This window comes from Cervus canadensis, chromosome 5, assembly GCF_019320065.1.
Source record: "Cervus canadensis isolate Bull #8, Minnesota chromosome 5, ASM1932006v1, whole genome shotgun sequence".
Taxonomy (NCBI): Eukaryota; Metazoa; Chordata; class Mammalia; order Artiodactyla; family Cervidae; genus Cervus; species Cervus canadensis.
In genome coordinates this window covers 29,579,471-29,600,375 of record NC_057390.1, presented here as the reverse complement: position 1 = coordinate 29,600,375, position 20,905 = coordinate 29,579,471, and the positions used below count along the sequence as shown (strand labels likewise).

General features: G+C 34.6%; 1 protein-coding gene across 4 annotated transcripts in view; it reads right to left on the bottom strand.

The window, feature by feature from the left end:
- Positions 1-7,997: 7,997 nt before the first annotated feature.
- The window catches only part of FOXN2 (forkhead box N2), a 54,717-nt gene continuing 41,809 nt past the window's right edge, over positions 7,998-20,905 (bottom strand). For all 4 annotated transcript variants that reach the window (XM_043468515.1, XM_043468512.1, XM_043468511.1 and 1 more), the window contains 4 exons: positions 20,400-20,524; positions 18,094-18,158; positions 10,712-10,780; positions 7,998-9,241 (listed from right to left, as the gene is read on the bottom strand). In XM_043468515.1, coding sequence (XP_043324450.1) covers positions 8,718-9,241; positions 10,712-10,780; positions 18,094-18,158; positions 20,400-20,524 — 783 coding nt within the window. In that variant the 3' untranslated portion in view covers positions 7,998-8,717. The remainder of the gene's footprint in view (positions 9,242-10,711; positions 10,781-18,093; positions 18,159-20,399; positions 20,525-20,905) is intronic.

Here is a 20,905-nt window from a genome sequence, read left to right as displayed (position 1 = left end):
ACCAAAGCAGCCCAATTAGTTTTTTCTAAAGTTCCATGTAAATGGAATCACGTAGTGTGTATTCCTTTGAGATAATTTTCATCTACACTGTTACTAATATCAGCAGTTTGTTTCTTTTTGTTTCTGGGTAGTGGTCTATTGCAGGAACTCATAATGTATTAATATTTACCTATTGATGGACATTTGCATTGTTTCCCATTTTTGGAGCTATTTTGAATATGACTGCTATGAAATCTTACTGCCATGAATATTTAGGAAAAAATCTTTTATTTCTCTTGGGTGGACATCTAAGAACAAAATTTCTGAGTGTTACAGGCTAAACTGTACTCCCCTCCCAAATTCTTATCTTGAAGCACTAACCCCTAGTACCTCAGAATGTGACTGTATTTGGAGATAGGGACTTTACAAAGGGAATTAACCTAAAACAAGACCATTGAAGATGGGTCCTAACCCAATCTGACTGGTGTCCTTGTGAGAAGATGAAATTTGGACAAAAAGGGAGAACCAGGGATTCAAGTGCACGAAGGAAAGGCCATGTGGGGTACCGTGAGAAGGCCTGCAAGCCAAGGAGAGAGGCCTCAGGAGGAACCACACCTTGCCCTTGGACTTCCTGCCTTCAGAATTGTAAGGAAATAAAATTTTGTTTCTAAGCCATCCAGTCAGTGGCATTTTATTATAGCAAACAGCCCTAGCCGACTAGTACATTGGGCTATATATGTTGAACTTTATAAGAAACTGCCAAACTGTTTTTCAAAGTGTTTGTGTTGTTTTCTATTCCTGCCAGCAACCATGAAGTTTATACTGGCTTTGTATTTTTAAATACACTTGGTGGTGTCAATCCTTCTAATTTTAGATGTTCTATTGGATGTGTAGTAGTATCTCATTGGGGCTTTAGTATGCATTTCTCTTACAGCTAATGATGTTGAGCATGTTTCCATGGTCTTACTGGCTGTTCATATATATCTTTGGTTAACAGTCTGTTCAAATCTTTTTCAGTTTAGTTCAGTTCAGTTCAGCCGCTCAGTCATGTCTGACTTTGCAACCCATGAATCGCAGCACGCCAGGCCTCCCTGTCCATCACCAACTCCCAGAGCCTACTCAAACCCATGTCCATCGAGGCGGTGATGCCATCCAGCCATCTCATCCTCTGTCTTCCCCTTCTCCTCCTGCCCCCAGTCCCTCCCAGCATCAGGGTCTTTTCCAATGAGTCAACACTTCACATGAGGTAGCCAAAGTACTGGAGCTTCAGCTTCAGCATCAGTCCTTCCAATGAACATCCAGGACTAATCTCCTTTAGGATGGACTGGTTTGATCTCCTCGCAGTCCAAGAGACTCTCAAGAGTCTTCTCAAATACCATAGTTCAAAAGCATCAATTTTTCGGCACTCAGCTTTCTTTATAGTCCAACTCTCACATCCATACATGACCACTGGAAAAACCATAGCCTTGACCAGATGGACCTTTGTTAGCAAAGTAATGTCTCTGCTTTTTAATATGCTGTCTAGATTGGGCATCACTTTCCTTCCCAGGAGTAAGCGTCTTTTAATTTCATGGCTGCAATCACCATCTGCAGTGATTTTGGAGCCCCCAAAAATAAAGTATGACACTGTTTCCACTGTCTCCCCATCTATGTCCCATGAAGTGATGGGATCAGATGCCATGATCTTAGTTTTCTGAATGTTAAGCTTTAAGCCAACTTTTTTACTCTCCTCTTTCATCAAGAGGCTTTTTAGTTCCTCTTCACTTTCTGCCATAAGGGTGGTGTCATCTGCATATCTGAGATTATTGATATTTCTCCCAGCAATCTTGATTCCAGCTTGTGCTTCATCCAGCCCAGCGTTTCTCATGATGTACTTTGCATATAAGTTAAATAAGCAGGGTGACAATATACAGCCTTGACATACTCCTTTTCCTATTAGGAACCAGTCTGTTGTTCCATGTCCAGTTCTAACTGTTGCTTCCTGATCTGCATACAGATTTCTCAGGAGGCAGGTCAGGTGGTCTGGTATTCCCATCTCTTTCAGAATTTTCCACAGTTTATTGTGATCCACACAGTCAAAGGCTTTGCGTAATCAATAAAGCAGAAATAGATGTTTTTCTGGAATTATCTTGCTTTTTCGATGATCCAGCAGATGTTGGCAATTTGATCTCTGGTTCCTCTGCCTTTTCTAAATCCGGCTTGAACATCTGGAAGTTCACGGTTCACGTATTGCTGAAGCCTGGCTTGGAGAATTTTGAGCATTACTTTACTAGAGTGTAAGATAGTTCAATTGTGCGGTAGCTTGAGCATTCTTTGGGATTGCCTTTCTTAGTGATTGGAATGAAAACTGACCTTTTCCAGTCCTGTGGCCACTGCTGAGTTTTCCAAATTTGCTGGCATATTGAGTGCAGCACTTTCACAGCATCATCTTTTAGGATTTGAAATAGCTCAACTGGAATTCCATCACCTCCACTAGCTTTGTTTGTAGGTCTTGCATATTTCATTACATTTGCTCCTTCATTTCTTGCACACTAATGTAAATAGTACTTTTTAAAACTTCATTTTCCAAAAGTTTGTTGCTACTATATTGAAATACAATTGATTTTTATCAATCACTGGACCTAGTATCCTGAGGGCTTGCTCAATTATTAGTTCTAGTAGCCTTTTGCATATTCCTTAGGAATTTTTACATATACAATCATGTTGTCTGTACAAAGCTGGCATCATTTCTTCCTTTCCAAACACTATGCCCTTTATCCCACCTCCTTCTTCCTCCCCCTTATTTTTTCACCTTACCAAATTGGCAAAGTGGTCCAGTAAAATATAGTAGTAATGAGAGGGGACATGCTTGGCTTATGCGTAATTAGAGGGGACGTGGTTAGCCTCTCACCACTCAATATGATGTTAGTGGTAGATTTTTCACAGATGCCTTTATCAGACACAAGAATGTCAAGAACTGTGAAGGACAGGACTTCCATGGTGATCCAGTGGTTAAGAATACATGGGTTCCATCCCTGGTCTGGGAAGATTCCAAATACTGCAGGGCAGCTAAGCTTGTGCGCCACAGCTAGTGAGTCCGTGAGCTGCAACTATGAGCCTGCAGGATCCATAGCCTGTGCTCCCACAAAAAGAGAAGCCACCATGAGGAGTCCGTGCACTGCAACCAGAGGAGACCCCACTCGCTGAAACTAGAAAAAGCCCACGCACAGCAATGATGACCTAGCACAACCAAAAACAAATAAATGGGAAAAAAAACAAAGAACAATGGATTATTTTTTAAAAAAAATGTGAGGGATGTGAGCTTTTACAGTACTTTCATGCTAACAAGCTTGCTTGCTCCAGTTTCATGGATGCTGGCAGAAAACACGTCTCTGGGTCAGAGACAAAGGAATTTATTACTCACAGCAAGCAACATGAGCTTCACACTCAGGGTTTGGGTCTTAGTTTTCCCATGGGGTGTGCAGAGCAGCCCAGTTGAATGCTGCTTAGGAAACCCTAATATTTTATAAAGGCTGCAAGCAAATGTGTCTGACCTTTGCCCCAGAGGGAGCCATTATCTTTATTATACTGGACTGCAAACAAATCTGTCCTCCATTCTGAAGGAAGACACTTTATTTTCCACAGTTATTTACCATACATATATTTTTGAAAATATAGTCTGCAAGAAAATATTGCAATGCCTCTGCTTGCAAGACATGTGAAAGTGTGACACACCCTACTTCACCCCCATTAGGATGACTTAGGATGACTATTATAAAGGGAGAGAGGGAGAGAGGAAGAAAAGAACAAGTGTTGGAAAGGATATGGAGAAATTGGAACATCTGCAGATTGCTGTGGGAATGTAAAAGGGTGCAGCTGCTTTAGAAAACTTTATTGTGGTTCCACAAACACACACAAAAAAACCAAAACTGAACACGGAATTATCATATCATCTGGTAATTTTACTTCTAGGTGTCTACCCAAAAGAACTGAAAATAGGGATTTAAACAGATTAAACAGTACACCAATGTTCACAGCAGTGTTATGCACAAGACCCAAAAGGTAGAAACAACTGAAATGTGCATCAATAGATGAACAGGTAAACAAAAGAAAAAGGAGAAGAACAAACAAAATCCAAAGTCAGTAGAAAAAAGAAATAAAGATCATAACACAAATGAAACACTAAAAACAATAGAAAATATCTAAAACTAAGATCTGGTTCTTTGGAAGAACAATACTTTAAAAAAGTAGCCTTTGAAAACATTCTGAAATTAAAACTTTCATCCTTCATCTCTATGACTCCAGCTTCGTAACACTGGAGGGGAAAGTGTATGTGTGTGGGAGTATGAAACCACCTACATCTATATTACCAAACCCCCAAAAGACAGAGAAAGCACAAAAATGTTATAAAACAACATTTATTCTGTAATACTTTATCATAGTGAATTGCATCTCTTTGGTAAAAATAAACTTTATAAACAATTTAATAATCAGAGATTAGATACAAAAACTAAACATTTGTTAAGTTGTTTTTAATATGAGCAAAGACTGGCAACTAAGAAGTGGTTCACTTGGACTGGTCATCTACTTACTGGCAGTTATAACTCAAACTCAGGGTAATTTTTATGCTACATTAGAAAAATGGATAAGGACACAATTTAATAACTCAAATTTCTTAAATGAGAAACCATTCTTAATTTTCACTTAAAAATAAATAATAGTTACAATGAATTGGCAATTACACATTTTTATACACTATTTAATGGCAACATAATACTTTAAAATTAAGCACTTAATAAGAAATGTACAACAATTTTGACAATGGCACTGGCAGTCAGATGCAAAAAAAAAAATGTGCTTTAAGAAAAAATGGCAGGTATAACATTAAAATACTTTGTTTTTCAGAAAATAAATATTTTGACTACATCTTAACGTATTGAAGCAAATTCTGTTTAAATCAAAGCTTATATAACATTTCAAACAAAAAAAAACTGTTAAATATATATATGTAAACCAGAAAGCCTCAAAGTTTCTTAATTAAATGCTATGGTCTTCACAAAAGGTTGTTAAGCTACTGTAGTATTTAAGACGATAGTCTTTACAGCTTTGTGAAGTATTCACAACCATTGCTTAAATTGCTGAGAAAGGCCTCCTGGTCTACCAAGATACACACACACACACACACCCTCCTGGTCTACCAAGATACACACACACACACACACACACACACACACACACACACACACACACACCCTCCTGGTCTACCAAGATACACACACACACACACACACACACACACACACACACACACACAGATACACACACACACACACACCTGGTCTACCAAGATACACACACACACACGCGCGCGCACACACACACACACACACCTGGTCTACCAAGATACACACACACACACACACACACACACACACACACACCTGGTCTACCAAGATACACACACACACCCTCCTGGTCTACCAAGATACATACACACACACACACACACACACACACACACTCTCAACACTTTCTCTAGCTTTGAATTCATGCTAACATATATTTAACTGACCACCTAGTATGACCCTTTACACAATGCCTCAGAGAGTAGGAAAAGAAAAAAATATGTATATTCTAAACTTTACTATATACAAAGGAATCAAAATTAAGAGAAGCCATGCTGGTTATAAGGAGGATAGGAAAGGCTCAAAGGTGGAAAAAAGGAGGTGATCCATCAATTCATTTTCCATAATGTTTTCTTTCTCTGAATTTGAAAAGTAAAATAAAACATGAACTAATTGAGTTATATATTGCACAAATAAATTTCAAAAATATATATTCATGAAACACTGATTCTATTTGGGATGTGAAAGATGAAGATTAATTGTTAAAACTTCTACTAGGAATCTATCATAAACTGAGATTGGCTGTAACAATTTATATTGATGCGAGGCAAATTATACATTAGCCTAAGTCACAATTTTAAAAGACTGAACCTTTTCAGGATTTCCAAGTTGGTTTTTATTACAGTAAGATTTGCTAGTAATATATTCTTAGAAATAAAATTTCCAGTCCATAGGACTAGAAATGATTTCCCTTAATTGGGTGGTTATTAGCATGTTTTTGTCTCAATACACCTGAGGAATGGGATTATGTCTATGGAAGTAATAAAGGGGGGATGGTAATCAAAAAGGTTCTTCCCCTTAAAAATAACTGCCTTGGTAAATCAGAACATGGAAAGTGATACAATGAATTCTATGTAAGAATTCAATAAAGCATCCTGTAACTTCTTCCTGTTAGCATTTAGTGTGCAAGTTTATTGACTTTGCTAGTAATGAACATAACTTTTAACTTTTAAATTTGTGGTAAGAGCACATTTAGCGGGAAGGAAAATCAAGTTTAAAAGTTATTGCTATTTATATTAAGACAAAAATAACTTTAAAGATCTTTATTTGAACCGGGAATGACTTTCTCCCTTCCTTATTATCTTGATCATTTTCCTTTACTTACAAAGACTAATGATCTAATGGACAAGAATCAGAGAGAAAACATTTGTAGTACAGAATTTCAGTTAACAAAAGAAAGTGGAACCAGATCATTAAAACACTGTTAATAAGGTCTTTCCAGAGGACCACAGTAAACAGCTTAAAAATATTTTGTTATTAAAATGACTTTTATAATCTGTGTACTATTTGTGTTTGTGTGTGTCTGTGTGCCAGTCTCTCAGCTGTATTCGACTCTGCAACCCCATGGGCGGTAGCCCACCAGGCTTTTCTGTCCATAGAAATATCCAGACAAAAATAATGGAGTGGGTAGTCATTCCCTTCTCCAGAGGATCTTCCCCAGGAGTGAACCTGGGCCTCCTGCATTGAAGGCAGATTCTTTACCACTGAGCCACCAGGGAAGCCCCGTGTACTATTTATACTGTGATAAAAACAATTTAATAACTTTTGGTGTTATATTCACTGTGCAGAGTAAAAGATGTTAACTTCGGTTAGCAATTTTCTGCAGCAGATGTGATATATATGAAGAACAAAAAATTCAATACCTCATCCTGCACACTTATTATCAACAAATTGAAAGATTATTATTTTCAACAGCAGCAATTCTATTAATGTGACTAATCCAGGTTCAACTACAGTTAACATGGAAACAGGACAGACAAAGTTGTTATCCCTGGCTTAACGTCTTGCCAACTGAAAAAGACATTTTCATTATGCTTCTCATTTGACAGTTTTGCTCAAATTACAAGCTAAAAGAAAAATATGTCTTAAAAAAAAATGCTTTATCGTCATAGAAACAGCCGAAAGTAACAAACCAAAATCACAAGCTTATGTGTGTATGTGTGCATATATATATATGAAATTATCAGAAAATAAAAACAAAGTCATTGTCTATGAAACAGGATGTAGCATGAGATAAGACTGAACTTTTAGCAAGCTGCTTTTGCAATTGTAAAAAAATACATTATGAATAAGTTTAGCTTTATTAGTATCCTTTGTCCATTTTGAATGATACAGTCAAGCTATACAAATGATATGAAAAAATGTGTATCATATACGATTTGTTCAAATACTGAAAAAGGCCTTGGTCAATACACATTTGGAAGAGTAACAAAATCTTTTAGGATGGGTTTAATGGCACGTAATTACACTGCCTCCTTAAAAGGATGTAAGGCATTTTATCTCTACAGTTTTGTTAAATCCTTTAACTAAACTGGGTGCACATACAACTTTAATTCATACAAAGCTTGAATAGAATTCTTTTCCTAAATGATCTACCTTTATTTATGATGACATAAATAGCACATATTCAAATATTTATATTAGATTACACTCCATTTGTGTAATTTTCAGAATGCAGTACATTTAACAAGCCAATGAAAGATCCTCTTTTTGCAAAAGTGCCTAAATGGGACTCCATGGCTATATCCTTTCATTGGATACTTTCTCCTCAACAAAGACAGCTAGTGGCAAAATCAAAATAACGGTTGCAAAGCGCTTTGGGAAAGAATAAATGGCTCCAATCAACACTATGGAATATCTGGAAAGTTAAAAAATTTGAAAAAATAATATTCTAACAGGAATTGAAGTTCTTAGATGAAATTACATCACAAAATTGCCTTTTCTAAATCTTAGAACTTTTTGCTATCTCTTTGCTGATGTATGCAAAAGGAACTTTCTGGACATTTAGGATCTTTTCCAACTTACATTCAACTTTGTTCATGTGTCAACAAAAAATAATTAAAAACAAAAATTAAGACAAAATAAAATATTCAAATATCATCCTACTGGATTACATGTGTCAAGAGCAGAGTATGGGAGAAAGAAAGCAGCAAAATTTCTAGCTGGATCAGCAACTACAGTTAATTACAGATAGGAAAAGAAAATGAAAAAAAAGTTAAGAGTTGCCAGTTCTTACACTTGGACATATTAACAGAACAAAAGACTTCCCTACAAATTTAAGACAGAGGCTTGGGACTTTTTTTTTTTTTAACATAAAATTTCCAATCTTGGAGACACTTATCACAAAAATTATGCTTTTAGGATTTCACATCATATTGATGATTGGGCATGATCCTAACAGCAATTATTTAATAAAAATTCAAAAAACAAAAATATTTTGAAATAAACAAGTAATTAGCACCCCTCCCCAACCCTAAAACAAAAGTAGTCCATTATGGCTTTGATATCCCTTGTAAAGAATTAAGTAGAAGAGTATTGCCACATTTAAAAACAATTTCACACTAGTAAGTATTTCTATTTTTTCCGCTGCTTTTGATTCTGTGTCTTGGCAGTACTTATTAGGGAACCTAGACATGTACGAATACCAGCAAGGTGGAGCAGAGATCCAGCTGCCTCTTTGAGCTCCTCATCAATTTCTTGACATGCCTGTTTTCGTATCTTTTTGTCTGGCTGCCCCTTTTCAGTGGTATCTGCACAAGCCTGCGATGCATAGCCACTGTCTCCAAGTGGATCATCTTCATAATCAACGTCTGTGTCTTCTTCACTGCGAAATCCTTCACTGCCATCACTTCCTACGTGGCTACTCTTTGGGATGAATTCATACACCTCATCCACAGAAGACAGAGAAGACACACTAGACCTGGACGCACAGCGCTGTGCTGCCAAGCTACTTGCACTGTAGTTGTGGTCTTCTTTTGGATCAGTGCTGGTGGCTAAAGAATCACTCTCATGTAATCGCATAGCACTGGAATGATTAAATGCACTGCTATAACTCCTCTTTTTTTGCATTGTTGTTTTAAGAGGCAGAGGCTTCTCACCTGTGGAAAACAAAGCTTCCATCAGTAAATCAAATGCATTTGACTGCAGAAACAGGCCATTTAAAACTATTATATCACTCCTGAATAAGTGCTTCAGACTGGTGATGTTTCGTGGGTCTTTAAACTTTATGCAGACCATCATCCTGTAGGAATCAATCTAAAATATTTTTAAACCACTTAATGGTATGTCTTGACCTTCCCATGGAAAATACAATTATTTTGAGCTGCTTGCAGAAAATGCCTCAATATTAATGTGTCACTAGTTAGCTAACAATTTACTTGTTGATATTTAGGTTGTTGACAGTTTTTCACTATCACAAGTAATACTGCAATGAAAATTCTCTACATGCCTTTTCTTACACATATGGAATTTTTCTAGGAGAGATGAAAAGAAACAGAATTACTAAGTAAAAAATATATACATTTAAAATTTTAGTTGGTATTTCCAAACTGCCTTCCAAAATAGTTGTATCAATTTATATCCTACATTACATGACAACACCCAGTTCCTATACTTCACCCCTAATATTATCAATCCTTTTAATTTTTCATAATCTCATGACAAAAAGATATTATCTCAATATTGTTTCAATTTACATCTCCTTGATTTCTAGAGACGCTGTATCTTTTCAAATGTGCACTGTCTATCTGTATACTTCCTCCTCCGAGGCCTAGCTATTCATATATTTTGTTGAACTGTTTTCTCGTTTCTTACTCACAGAACCTTTTTATATTGTGCACATATGTATACTCAACATGATTCCTTTGTCTGCTACATACAGCGAAGAAATACGTCATCCCAGTATTATGCTTGTGTTACTTTTCTTACAGGTATCTGCTGTTGTCAGAACTCTAAATAAGAGTTTGATGTTTAATTAAATTTACACAGCTTTTATGGATTTTGCACTTTGTATGTCAAAGATAGCTTTTCTCATTTCAAGGTTATAAGCATACTTTACATGTTTTCTTTTTCATAGCTTTCATTTTTACTTTTATTCATTTCTTAAAAATATTTATTTTTATTTATTTATTTGGCTGCACCAGGTCTTAGTTGCAGAACGTGGGATCTTCAGCCTTTCATTGTGGCACATGAAATCTTTTGTTGCAGCATATGGGATCTAGTTCCCTAACCAGCAACTGAACCTGGGTCCCCTGCATTGGGAGAATGGAGTCTTGCCTACTGGGCCACCAGGGACATCTCCATTTTCACTTTTAAATCTTTAAGTTTAATTTCTAAACATGCTCTTTATTTCTTCATTTCTTGGCCAATGTAACAAGAATTATCATAGCATTAACCTCAGTTTCACAACCGCTCACATAAATTAAAAGAAAATAAAACAGAAACTAAGTTATTCAGATGAAAACACAACCTACCTAGAAAGAAGTAATTTTGCCTGTAACACTGAAATATTTTGCATCCTAAATGACATTTGAAAGGTGCTCACAAAAAAGAAAAGTATGATTGCTTACATTCCAAAATTCCTTGTTCTATAGAAGTATTTAAAAGCATCATTGCAGTGGCAGCATCAATATCAGATTCTAAAAAAGGAAAAGAGTGATAATATTAATGTTCTTTATAAAAAAGAGGCTATTATAGTATATGCATGTACCCAAAGGTAACCAACATTAAGGTTTTGGTGTATTTTCTACTTAAAAAAAAAAAGTATAAGGTATATAACATATGTAATTTATACATGCACATATATATATAGATATTATATATATACATAGACACAAACACAAATAAATGTATAAAATGAGACTTATTATTTTGTAATCTACTTTTGTTCACTTAAAATTATGAACAATATAGTCTAAAGGAGAATTGGAGAGGCACTAGAGATAATGAAAGTTTTCTTCTTTCATTATTCACAATGAAAATAAGAACCTGACCTGAATTTCAATAAGGATTGCCCTTAAACAGATTAAATTAGCTAAGAACACACATAAATATTAGCACTGTCTTTAGTCATAATTACATGCAATCCTATAAGTACTACAATTATGGATATTCCATAAGAAAAATGGATTTTAATAGGCTGGTAAAATCAGCAGGTTTTATTCCAGAGGTCATTATGCTCTCATATCTACTTTTGCACTAGAAGTTCCTCTACATCTTGGCAATCTGTTAGCCTTTATAATCATAATCAAATAAAAGCAAAATGGTACAATCTAAAATGTGAAGGAAAAGTTAGAAAATGTTTACAAATTTTAGATTATAAAGGATAGGTTTAAAACAAGACTCAAAAACATTCCATTTCTGCCTCAAAGTTGGAAAATTTTTATTATCCCCAAATCTTACATTTTATTTATAATATCTAATTATAAAATTATCTTAGATAATAAAGCCATGTGGATAGTGACTTGTTTCCTTCTCATCTTGACCACAAACTCTGTAAAGGCAGGAAATGTTATGACCTTAAAAAATAGGTTTAAGTAAATCAGAAGATTGTTGCTATGAGAGAGCACATATTCTTCTCCCTTGAATAAAGTATGATCTCATTAATCAGAGTTTCTATATGTATGTCTTTCCAATTAGACTGTCAGCTCCCTTAAGGTAAGAATCATGTCTTATTCTCTATATTCCATAATACCTGGAAAAAACAGTAGTTCCCTGATAAATGAGTGAAGAATATATTGTATCTCTGCCACATCTCCTTTCTTTAGATTAAGCTGATTATCACCAAATTACTAAGCCCTTGGCATGTTCTAAGTATTATTAACTCATCTCACTCTCATAAGTTTATGATGTGGTACTATTAGTATTTCCATCTTAAAGATGAGAAAATGGACAAAGAGGGATCTCTAGGAATGATAGAGATGGGATTTAAACCTGTGCAGTCTACCTCCAGAATCCAGGCCTTCAATTTGTAATCTCATCATCTCTCAACACTTAGCAAGTATCTATAATTAGAGTAAGAAATTTTGCAGGAAATTATAGAGTATAATGGAAATTCTCTATTCTGTACTCATTCGATAAATTGAGCGTCCTATCTCACACTCCAGGCTGAAAACAAAACAGGAAAATCCCTGACTCTCAGAACACAAAGAAACACAACTTCTGAGAGATAAACATTAGGGAGAAGAAAATTGGAGGGAAGGAAGACAGAGAATGTGGGGAAAGGTAGTTGCAACTTTAAATACAGAGGTTAAGGAAGGCCTCAAGAAAAGATAATATTTGAGCAAAAACCTTAGGAAGGTGAAAGAAAGGAAACCATGAAGATATTCAAAGGAAAAGCATTTCAGGCAGGGAAAAAAAAAATCAAGTTAAAAAGAACAATCAATGATTCCCACATGCCACAGCCATAGACTCTAGTAAAACGAAGACCTCTCCAATTCCCATCTTTTAGAATGAGACTTGACTATAATAGAGTTCAGTATTCTAACATGTCTTTAAAGAAAAAAAAGCTAGTACAGCTCTAGCCCATATTGTATCTCTGTGTGAATTGGAAAAAAAGCAACTGGCCTCCAGGTGAATGCCTCTCTAAAACCAGGGCACACAGCTTGAGGACTGGGTGTGGTCCAGTCCTTCTGAAGTCAGCCCACTCACTGTCTCAGCCAGGTGTCCTTCGTGCAGGGCACAACCTGGGTGGCATTATACTAACAGAGAAACTTCTGTTCCATGAAATAATTTTATTTTCTTTTAAGAAAAAAAAAATCTACTTTGTTTTTTTAAAAAAGGGGGAATAGTGGTAAGGGAAAGAATCTAATACTGAAATGCATTATAACAAGTAAACAATACCAGGAAATTTATTAATCTTGTAAATGAAGCACCTATAAAAGATTCTTAACTTTAAAAATTAGTATATCTTTATAGTTAGTGTAGGGGCTTCTCTGGTGGCTCAGAAGCTTAAGAATCTTGCCCACAAGGCGGGTGATCGGGTTTCGATCCCTGGGTTGGAAAGATCTCTTGGAGAAGGGAAAGGCAACCCACTCCATATTCTTGCCTGGAGAATTCCACAGACAGAGGAGCCTGGAGGGTGATAGTCCATGGGGTCTCAAAGTGTCAGATACGATTAAGCAACTAACACTTTCACTTTCTGTAACAGTAGAAATGACAGGAAAACTGTTCTTTAAATACAAATTCTTGTAGGAATTTGTTACATCCAAATTAATTTGAATAGTCCAACATGAAATTACTTCTTTGCAAACGGATTTTATCTACATCTGACTTTGTCTGATTCAGAACATTCGCTAAATATGCTTCCCACAACATCTTGTCAATTAACTCAAAAAAAGTTAAACTTCACTGTTAAAAAAAGCACCAGAGAAATGATCCCATCTGGTAATCAAGAACACCTGATTATCCAATATGGTATTGGAAGTGCGGAGTCCAAACCACTGAACCACCAGGGAAGTCTCCTATCCAACACTGTAAATCAACCATACTTCAATACCACCACCACCTAATTATCAATGATTTGTCCAAAGTACATTCTTGAACTTCTTGGAACAAAAGCAACAAAACTGTGTAGATTTTACAATTCTTATTTATAGTACCAAATCAGTTTTGGTATTAAAATTAAACTTCAGACTTATTGTCATGGCTGAAAACACTATAATGTTTTTTTCATTAATAAGTATAGGGTTGGTTTGTTCAGGTTTTCCCATAATATCTTACTGAAAAATCCGAAAAAACTTTTTGGTCAACTCAATACTTTTTGCAATTTTAAAGATGGCTCTGTGTTCTTAATAAGCATACTACTAGCTATATTATCTAACATATTCAGTTTATGAAGGATGAAAATTTCATTTTTATAAAGTCTTTTGTATATATTTTCTCTGACACTATTTAGGTTAATCCAATAATTCACTTCCAGCTTAAAGTCATTTGTCATTAGAGCCACGAGAGCCATCCAGTGAGTTAATAATAACAACAATGACCTGTTAAAAGTCACATTAAGCAGTATTATATAGTTCCCTTTTCATCCTTCATAGATCTGACTAGAGTTCAAAATATGCTACTGATTTAATAACTGGTTCAATAAATCTGTCAAAACTGTTAACTTATGCTTCTTAGTTTATACTTTCTTAGCCTTGATGCTAAGAAATGATTAACAGTAATTGAGAGAGAACTAAAGACATCAGTTTTAACTATGCGAAAGTAAGAGTTATAATAAGACAAACAAGTTTCTATTACCTGATTCTCAGTCCATTTGCTTAAGGAATGATATGAGAACCACAGCGGCAGAATTTAAATGACTATAAGCCAAGTATTAACTATAGCAGGATTTATTGCCTCTATCAAAACCAGTACACACATTAACAGAGTATCCAAACAAGGAAGCTGTTTCTCATGATTCTTAAAAGTAGGAGAGCGATTTCAATAAATTACTAGTACGTGAAGCTGTTTGGACTACCAGTTTACTTTCATTTTAATTAAGATACAAATTATGCTAATTTGTAAACTTAAATTTGAACTTAGATTTGCATTTAGTTCCTACCTTCATCATTAACTATCTGAATTTTATATTTGCTTGTAATATGCTACATATACTTTAGTGCTTAAGTATAAATACTAAAATTTACTAATTAGAATATGGTTCCATTTTTGTCTTCTTTGTTCACTGATGCATCCTTAGTGCCTAGAACAGTGACTAGCACACAAGTGCACTCAATAAATTTTTCAACACATGAATTTACTACAAACCCACACCAAATCAAAATATTGACCAAAAAAGGTTTTGTTCTGCTATCTCAGTATGAGATTTCTCTGCCTCCTGCTGCCTGTTATACAATACTGTAACATTGCTATTGGCCAGATGAGCAAAACAGAGACTTTAAAAAGGATAATTCTATGAAGTAACAGATGAATTTTATATTCGATTCTACTATTATTTTCTTGGGCTCCAAAATCACTGTGGACAGTGACTGCAGCCATGAAATTAAAAGACATTTGCTCCATGGAAGAAAAGCTATGACAAATCTAGACAGCCTATTAAAAAGCAGAGACATTACTTTGTTGACAAAGGTCCATATAGTCAAAGCTATGGTTTTTCCAGTAGTCATGTACCGATGTGAGAGTTGGACCATAAAGAAGGCTGAGTGCTGAAGAACTGATGCTTTCAAACTGTGATGTTGGAGAAGACTCGTGAGAATCCCTTGGACAGCAAGGAGATCAAACCAGTCAATCCTAAAGGAAATCAGTCCTGAATTTTCACTGGAAGGACTGATGCTGAAGCTAAAGCTCCAATACTCTGGCCACCTGATGTGAAGAACTGACTCATTGGAGAAGACTCTGATGCTCGGAAATACTGAAGGCAGGAAGAGAAGGGGATGCCAGAGGATGAGATGGTTGGATGGCATCACTGACTCAATGAACATGAATTTGGGCAAACTCTGAGAGATGGTGAAGGACAGGGAAGCCTGGCATGTAGTAGTCCATGGGGTTGCAAAGAGTCAGATATGACTGAGTAACTGAATAACAACAACAAAGTTGGAGCCAACATTGAAATTTCAGTGATATTTACAAAACACAAAACTGACAATGCCAACTTATTCTTTAAAGACCTTCAGTAGTTCCCCTAACTCCTCATATCTGGTAGGAGTGCAGGCTCTGAAATCAGAGTTCCTTCTATACCATTTACTAGTTGTGTAACCTTAAGAAAATTACTTAATCTCTCCAAAGTTCAATTTCCTTATTTGTAAAAGGGGGTAACAAAACCTCAAAGAGTTGTTGTAAGGATTAAGTGAAATAATGCAAGCAAAACACCACAGTCAGGAACTCAATGTAAACTGATGTTACAGTTACAGGAAGAAGTTCCAACTCATTATGCTAAAGAAGCTCTCCTTGATTTGGCTAATGCCTGCTTAAACTTTTTCATTTGCCTTGCCCATGCTAAATGATCACATCTATAGCTACAGGACCAAGGCTACTTAGTCTTCTATGCTCTTAGGTTTCAGCCATGCTTACCAACCCACAGTTCCTAGCAACTGTCCCAGACCAAATCTCTAACCAAGGTTAAGTATCCCTCAACTTTTGAGGCCCAGAGCTCAGGCATTACACTTTCTTCTCCAAGAGGCCTTTCCCAACCTACCTCTAAGCTTAATTTGCTACCCACTTCCTTTTCTCCCAGTATATTCTGTATAATTCAAATCAATTAAACAAGAATTAATTCTTTAATTAAACTGTATATTTTCTAAGACTAGGGCCTGGGTCTCTTTCTGCATATTCCAAGGCACCCAGAGTTCAGTGATTAGCACAATGGATGAATTCAACAAGTACTTGAATGTTTAATCAATTTATTGCTGTATTTTTCAAACTCTTCCCTAGAAATAACATCAAGAGTTAAGAAAAAGCAAATTTTGTCAGAATCTACGCATATGTGGTAAATCAATCTGATTTAAATATAAAATTTCTTCAAGTTTTTGTGTGGTACAGTATTTCATTTTTCTCCTAAAACTTATGAGAGATGATGGATAATACATATAACTCATTAGATGAAGAAGTACCTATGCTCTCCTTGTGGAAGCTGATCCCCAAAGGAAGGAGAATTCAGATGGAATAGAACAAGAACAAGAAGAAATTCTAAATAAACCCCAGAATTCACGAGAGAAAAAGTTCTCAAAATGTGCATATGAGCTAATGCTTAAAAGACTAAGGGTCAGAATTTACTGAAGTAATGAAAAAGGAAGTTTCAGCAATACCTAAACATAAAGAGAGCACATTTACTCATGTAGGTAACAGGAAAATGGGTACTTGATATATGTTCAATCACAACATTATCTGAAGCAGACTCCTAGTTCCATTAACTTCTTTGCAGAGTTCTCTTAAGCTTTTCACACTCTTTGCCTCCGTTATTTTACAGACAATCATATGTTTCCCAGGTTTGGCTTAGTGTAGTTTTAAAGAGCCAAAATGTCTATGATACACAGAAAGGCTTTTCATCTGATAATTTTTATATTTATAGGTCAGAGTTAACATCTGCAAGCTCCAAAGCAGCAATGTGAGGAAAACTTATGTTAGTATATCACTAACCTATAATATTAACTATGAGTAGAGGAAAAAACAACTAATTCAAAATTTTGATCTACTTTTTAAAAGTCAACCAAGTTCAAAAGTTAGCTTTTGAAAGCTTATTGCTTTCAAATTATAGTTCTTTACACTTATCTATAAAAGAATTATGTAAAACCATCCCTAACTCAAAGGCCATAACAAAACGAGTGGCAGGCCAGATTTCGCCCACGGGCCATAGTCTGTCAACTATTCTAGTCCGACAGACTTGAAAAGGTAATTCGGTACTTATCGCATTACTAAGAAATATTTCCCTATTTTCAAGGAAAAGTATACAATAAAAGGAAGTAAAAACAGGGATATAAAACAGTATACACAGTATAATCCAAGTACTTGGAGAAAAAGTGTGTTTGGGAGGTGGGGGGGGTGGTATGTGCATGTATGGGCAGGCATGCAAACATATCTACTCTTGTGTAAGACATAAAAAGGACCAAAGCAATTATATTAAAAATGTTAACAGCAGAGGGGCAAGATAGATTGAGTAGGGGATTAAGAGGTATACACTACTATGTAAAAAAATAACTAAGCTTCAAGAATACACTGTACAACACATGGAATACAGTCGATATTTTATAACTATAAATGGGGTATAACCTTAAAAACTGTGAATAACTATGTTGTATACCTGAAACATACAATATTGTACATCCAGTATAGCCCAATTAAAAAGTTAACAGCAAATAAAGGGTAAGTTTTAGTTTCTTTTTTATGAATGTTTTTCTATTTTCTAAACCTTCTATAATGAACATGCAATACTTTTACAATTAAAAAACAATTAAATAAAAATTCTGATTTTAACCTGAGTTCTTCTGATTTAAAATACTAATCTTTCACATACCTTTGAGAGTTCGCACCTGGCTCTGCTTGAATACAGAGCTTAAGTAGTGAGGTGATAAAGAACCACTAAAAAGAGATAAGACAAGCACACTTATTAAAAAAAAAATCCTTATTTCACATTTTATAAAACTTAGTTACAAATACAACTAGTTTGTACAATAAAAAACAGTTTTTACCTTGTTTTCTTTGCTAATACTATTCAGTTTAGCAAGAGTCTGCCAAAGCAGAAAGAGCATAAGATCCAAGTTTAAATCACAACTATTTGGGCGTTCTTAGGCAAAATAATTAACCCCTTAGTTTCTTCATCTGTAAAACAGGAATAATTAAAACTCCCACATAGGGTTGTTGTGATAATTAAATAAGAACATTAAATTTAAAATGCCCAGAACAACGGACAATACATAATAGTTACTGTTTGATTCTACACTGGATGCCTAAGTTTGATAAAATATTAATATAGGTGTTACTACAGAAATGAAAATGTTTATCAAAACAATGTTTAAAGAAGACTGTATGGTGATGACAAAAAAAAAAAATAAGTTCCTGATTTAATTAAAAATATCAATTACAAATTAAAATTTTGATATTTATGAAAAAGAGACCAGCAGTTTCTTTTTTTAAATTTCAAAAATTTTAAAATATTTTTAGAACAAACCTTCCTCTTCTTTGGAATTTGTGATAGTATTTTAAAAAAAATCTGTTTGGCTAACTAAATTAAAAGTCTATTTCTTAGTGACAGTTTCACATACACTATAGTTCATTCTCTTCCTCAGACTTAACCAATTATGGCATGAAAGGGCTACACAAAGGCATGTCAGATGGAACTGTCATTTTGTCAAACAATAATAAAGAGAAAATGTTTCTAAAAATATTTTAAAGTCAAAGATTACAACCTCTATGCTACTGTTTATCTACCTGGTTTTAAACCACAAAATCATCTTTATTTAACATTTAAACATATAAAAAATGAAAACATGAAAATGTATCATATCAAAGGCCCAGGAGAGTGTATTTCTGATGGTATACAAAAAAAAGTGTGCTAATTCTCCCATTTAACTTTTAATAAAAAACAGCACTGCTAAATAAAACATACAAGCAGTACCAGCAGAACTTACCATTAGTTCCCAACTGCTGTTCTTTTAAACTAGGACATCTCATAAGCACCAACACTAAGGAAAGTATCAGCTCCCAAACAATGAGAATATAAACTCTGATAACATTTTTTCGGAGTTTCATTTCATAAGGATAAACTAGTTCTTGTTACAATCATCCTTCTAATCTACTAATATGGTAAATAAGCTTAAAATCTCAATAAGTATGTATGTATATATATTGCTGAAATTTCAACTTTAGGCTAATTTTTTAAACTGTATCAGCTACAAACACTCCTCTAAAAGTTATATAAAAATACTTTAATTCCTTAAACACTACATGAAATGTTGGTAACTGCTGCAAATGGGAGTTCAGGCTTCTACTTTTGTGTATGTTTCAAATTTTTCATTTATTATTTTACTAAAAAGCTTTAAAAAACTTTTTATAGACTACCCTTTAAAAGTATTTTGACAAAACTGTCATTTTCAACTCAAATGAATATATATAATAGAATTTAAAAATAAAGATTCTGAAGGCTTCTTTCAAAGGCAATAGTCAGATTTAAAGTCATCATTTTCAGATTCGACTTAAAATGGGAAAGCTATAAGATCAATTTAATGATTACTGAGTTAGAAAACAAAAGCCAAGGAAAAGCATATTTGCCAACAGAAACAAATCAAATAAAAATCCAAAGCATTATTTTACTTGACATTTAAAAATTTGAGACTTAAATATTAAACATGCTGTGAAGGAAAAAAAATCTTAAACTAGAAAAACGAATGTAAGTGTATATATAAAAATGCTGCGATGACAAAAAACGACCTTATTTAAACAATCTTAAACATACGACCACTTTCTTGTGTCTTTAGGTCAGTATTAGTATTGCAGACAATGTAAATGATCTGATCTTTACAAAAAGGTTTCAGGTTATACCTGAACTCATATTATCACTATCTTCAGAGTTTAGTTAGAATATATATATTATTAATTATTAATACATTTTCAGAATTTATGCTCTCAATTACCCAACATCTCAGTTCCTAATAAGTTAAGACTATAAGTAAAAATGCCTTAGTCTAATGTCTTATCCATAAATAATTCTCTATGTAATTAAAAAAAAAAAAGATGAAAAAACCCCCACAACTTTAAGTTATTCCATCTCATATAATGAAATCTCATATATTGCCACTGACATTTACATCTTAGGTCTTGTACCTTTGTGGTGATGCAGGAGGGCTGTAAAATGTGGACTTTGAGGAGAAAGGTTGCTTCTTCAGTGCCTGCATAAGGTTGGGTTTATATTCTGGATCAACACACCATAAGGAACCTTTTCCATTAACCTAGAATAAATTACATGAGAATTAGTAACCTGGGTGTTAATTTTATATCCTGCAACTTTACTATATTCATTGATTAGCTCTAGTAATTTTCTGGTAGAGTCTTTAGGGTTTTCTATGTAGAGGATTATGTCATCTGCAAACAGTGAGAGTTTCACTTCTTCTTTTCCTATCTGGATTCCTTTTACTTCTTTTTCTGCTCTGATTGCTGTGGCCAAAACTTCCAACACTATGTTGAACAGTAGTGGTGAGAGTGGGCAATTAACACACAGAAATCCCTTGCATTCCTATATACTAACAATGAAAAAACAGAAAGAGAAATTAAGGAAACAATACCATTCACCATTGCAACAAAAAGAATAAAATACTTAGGAGTATATCTAC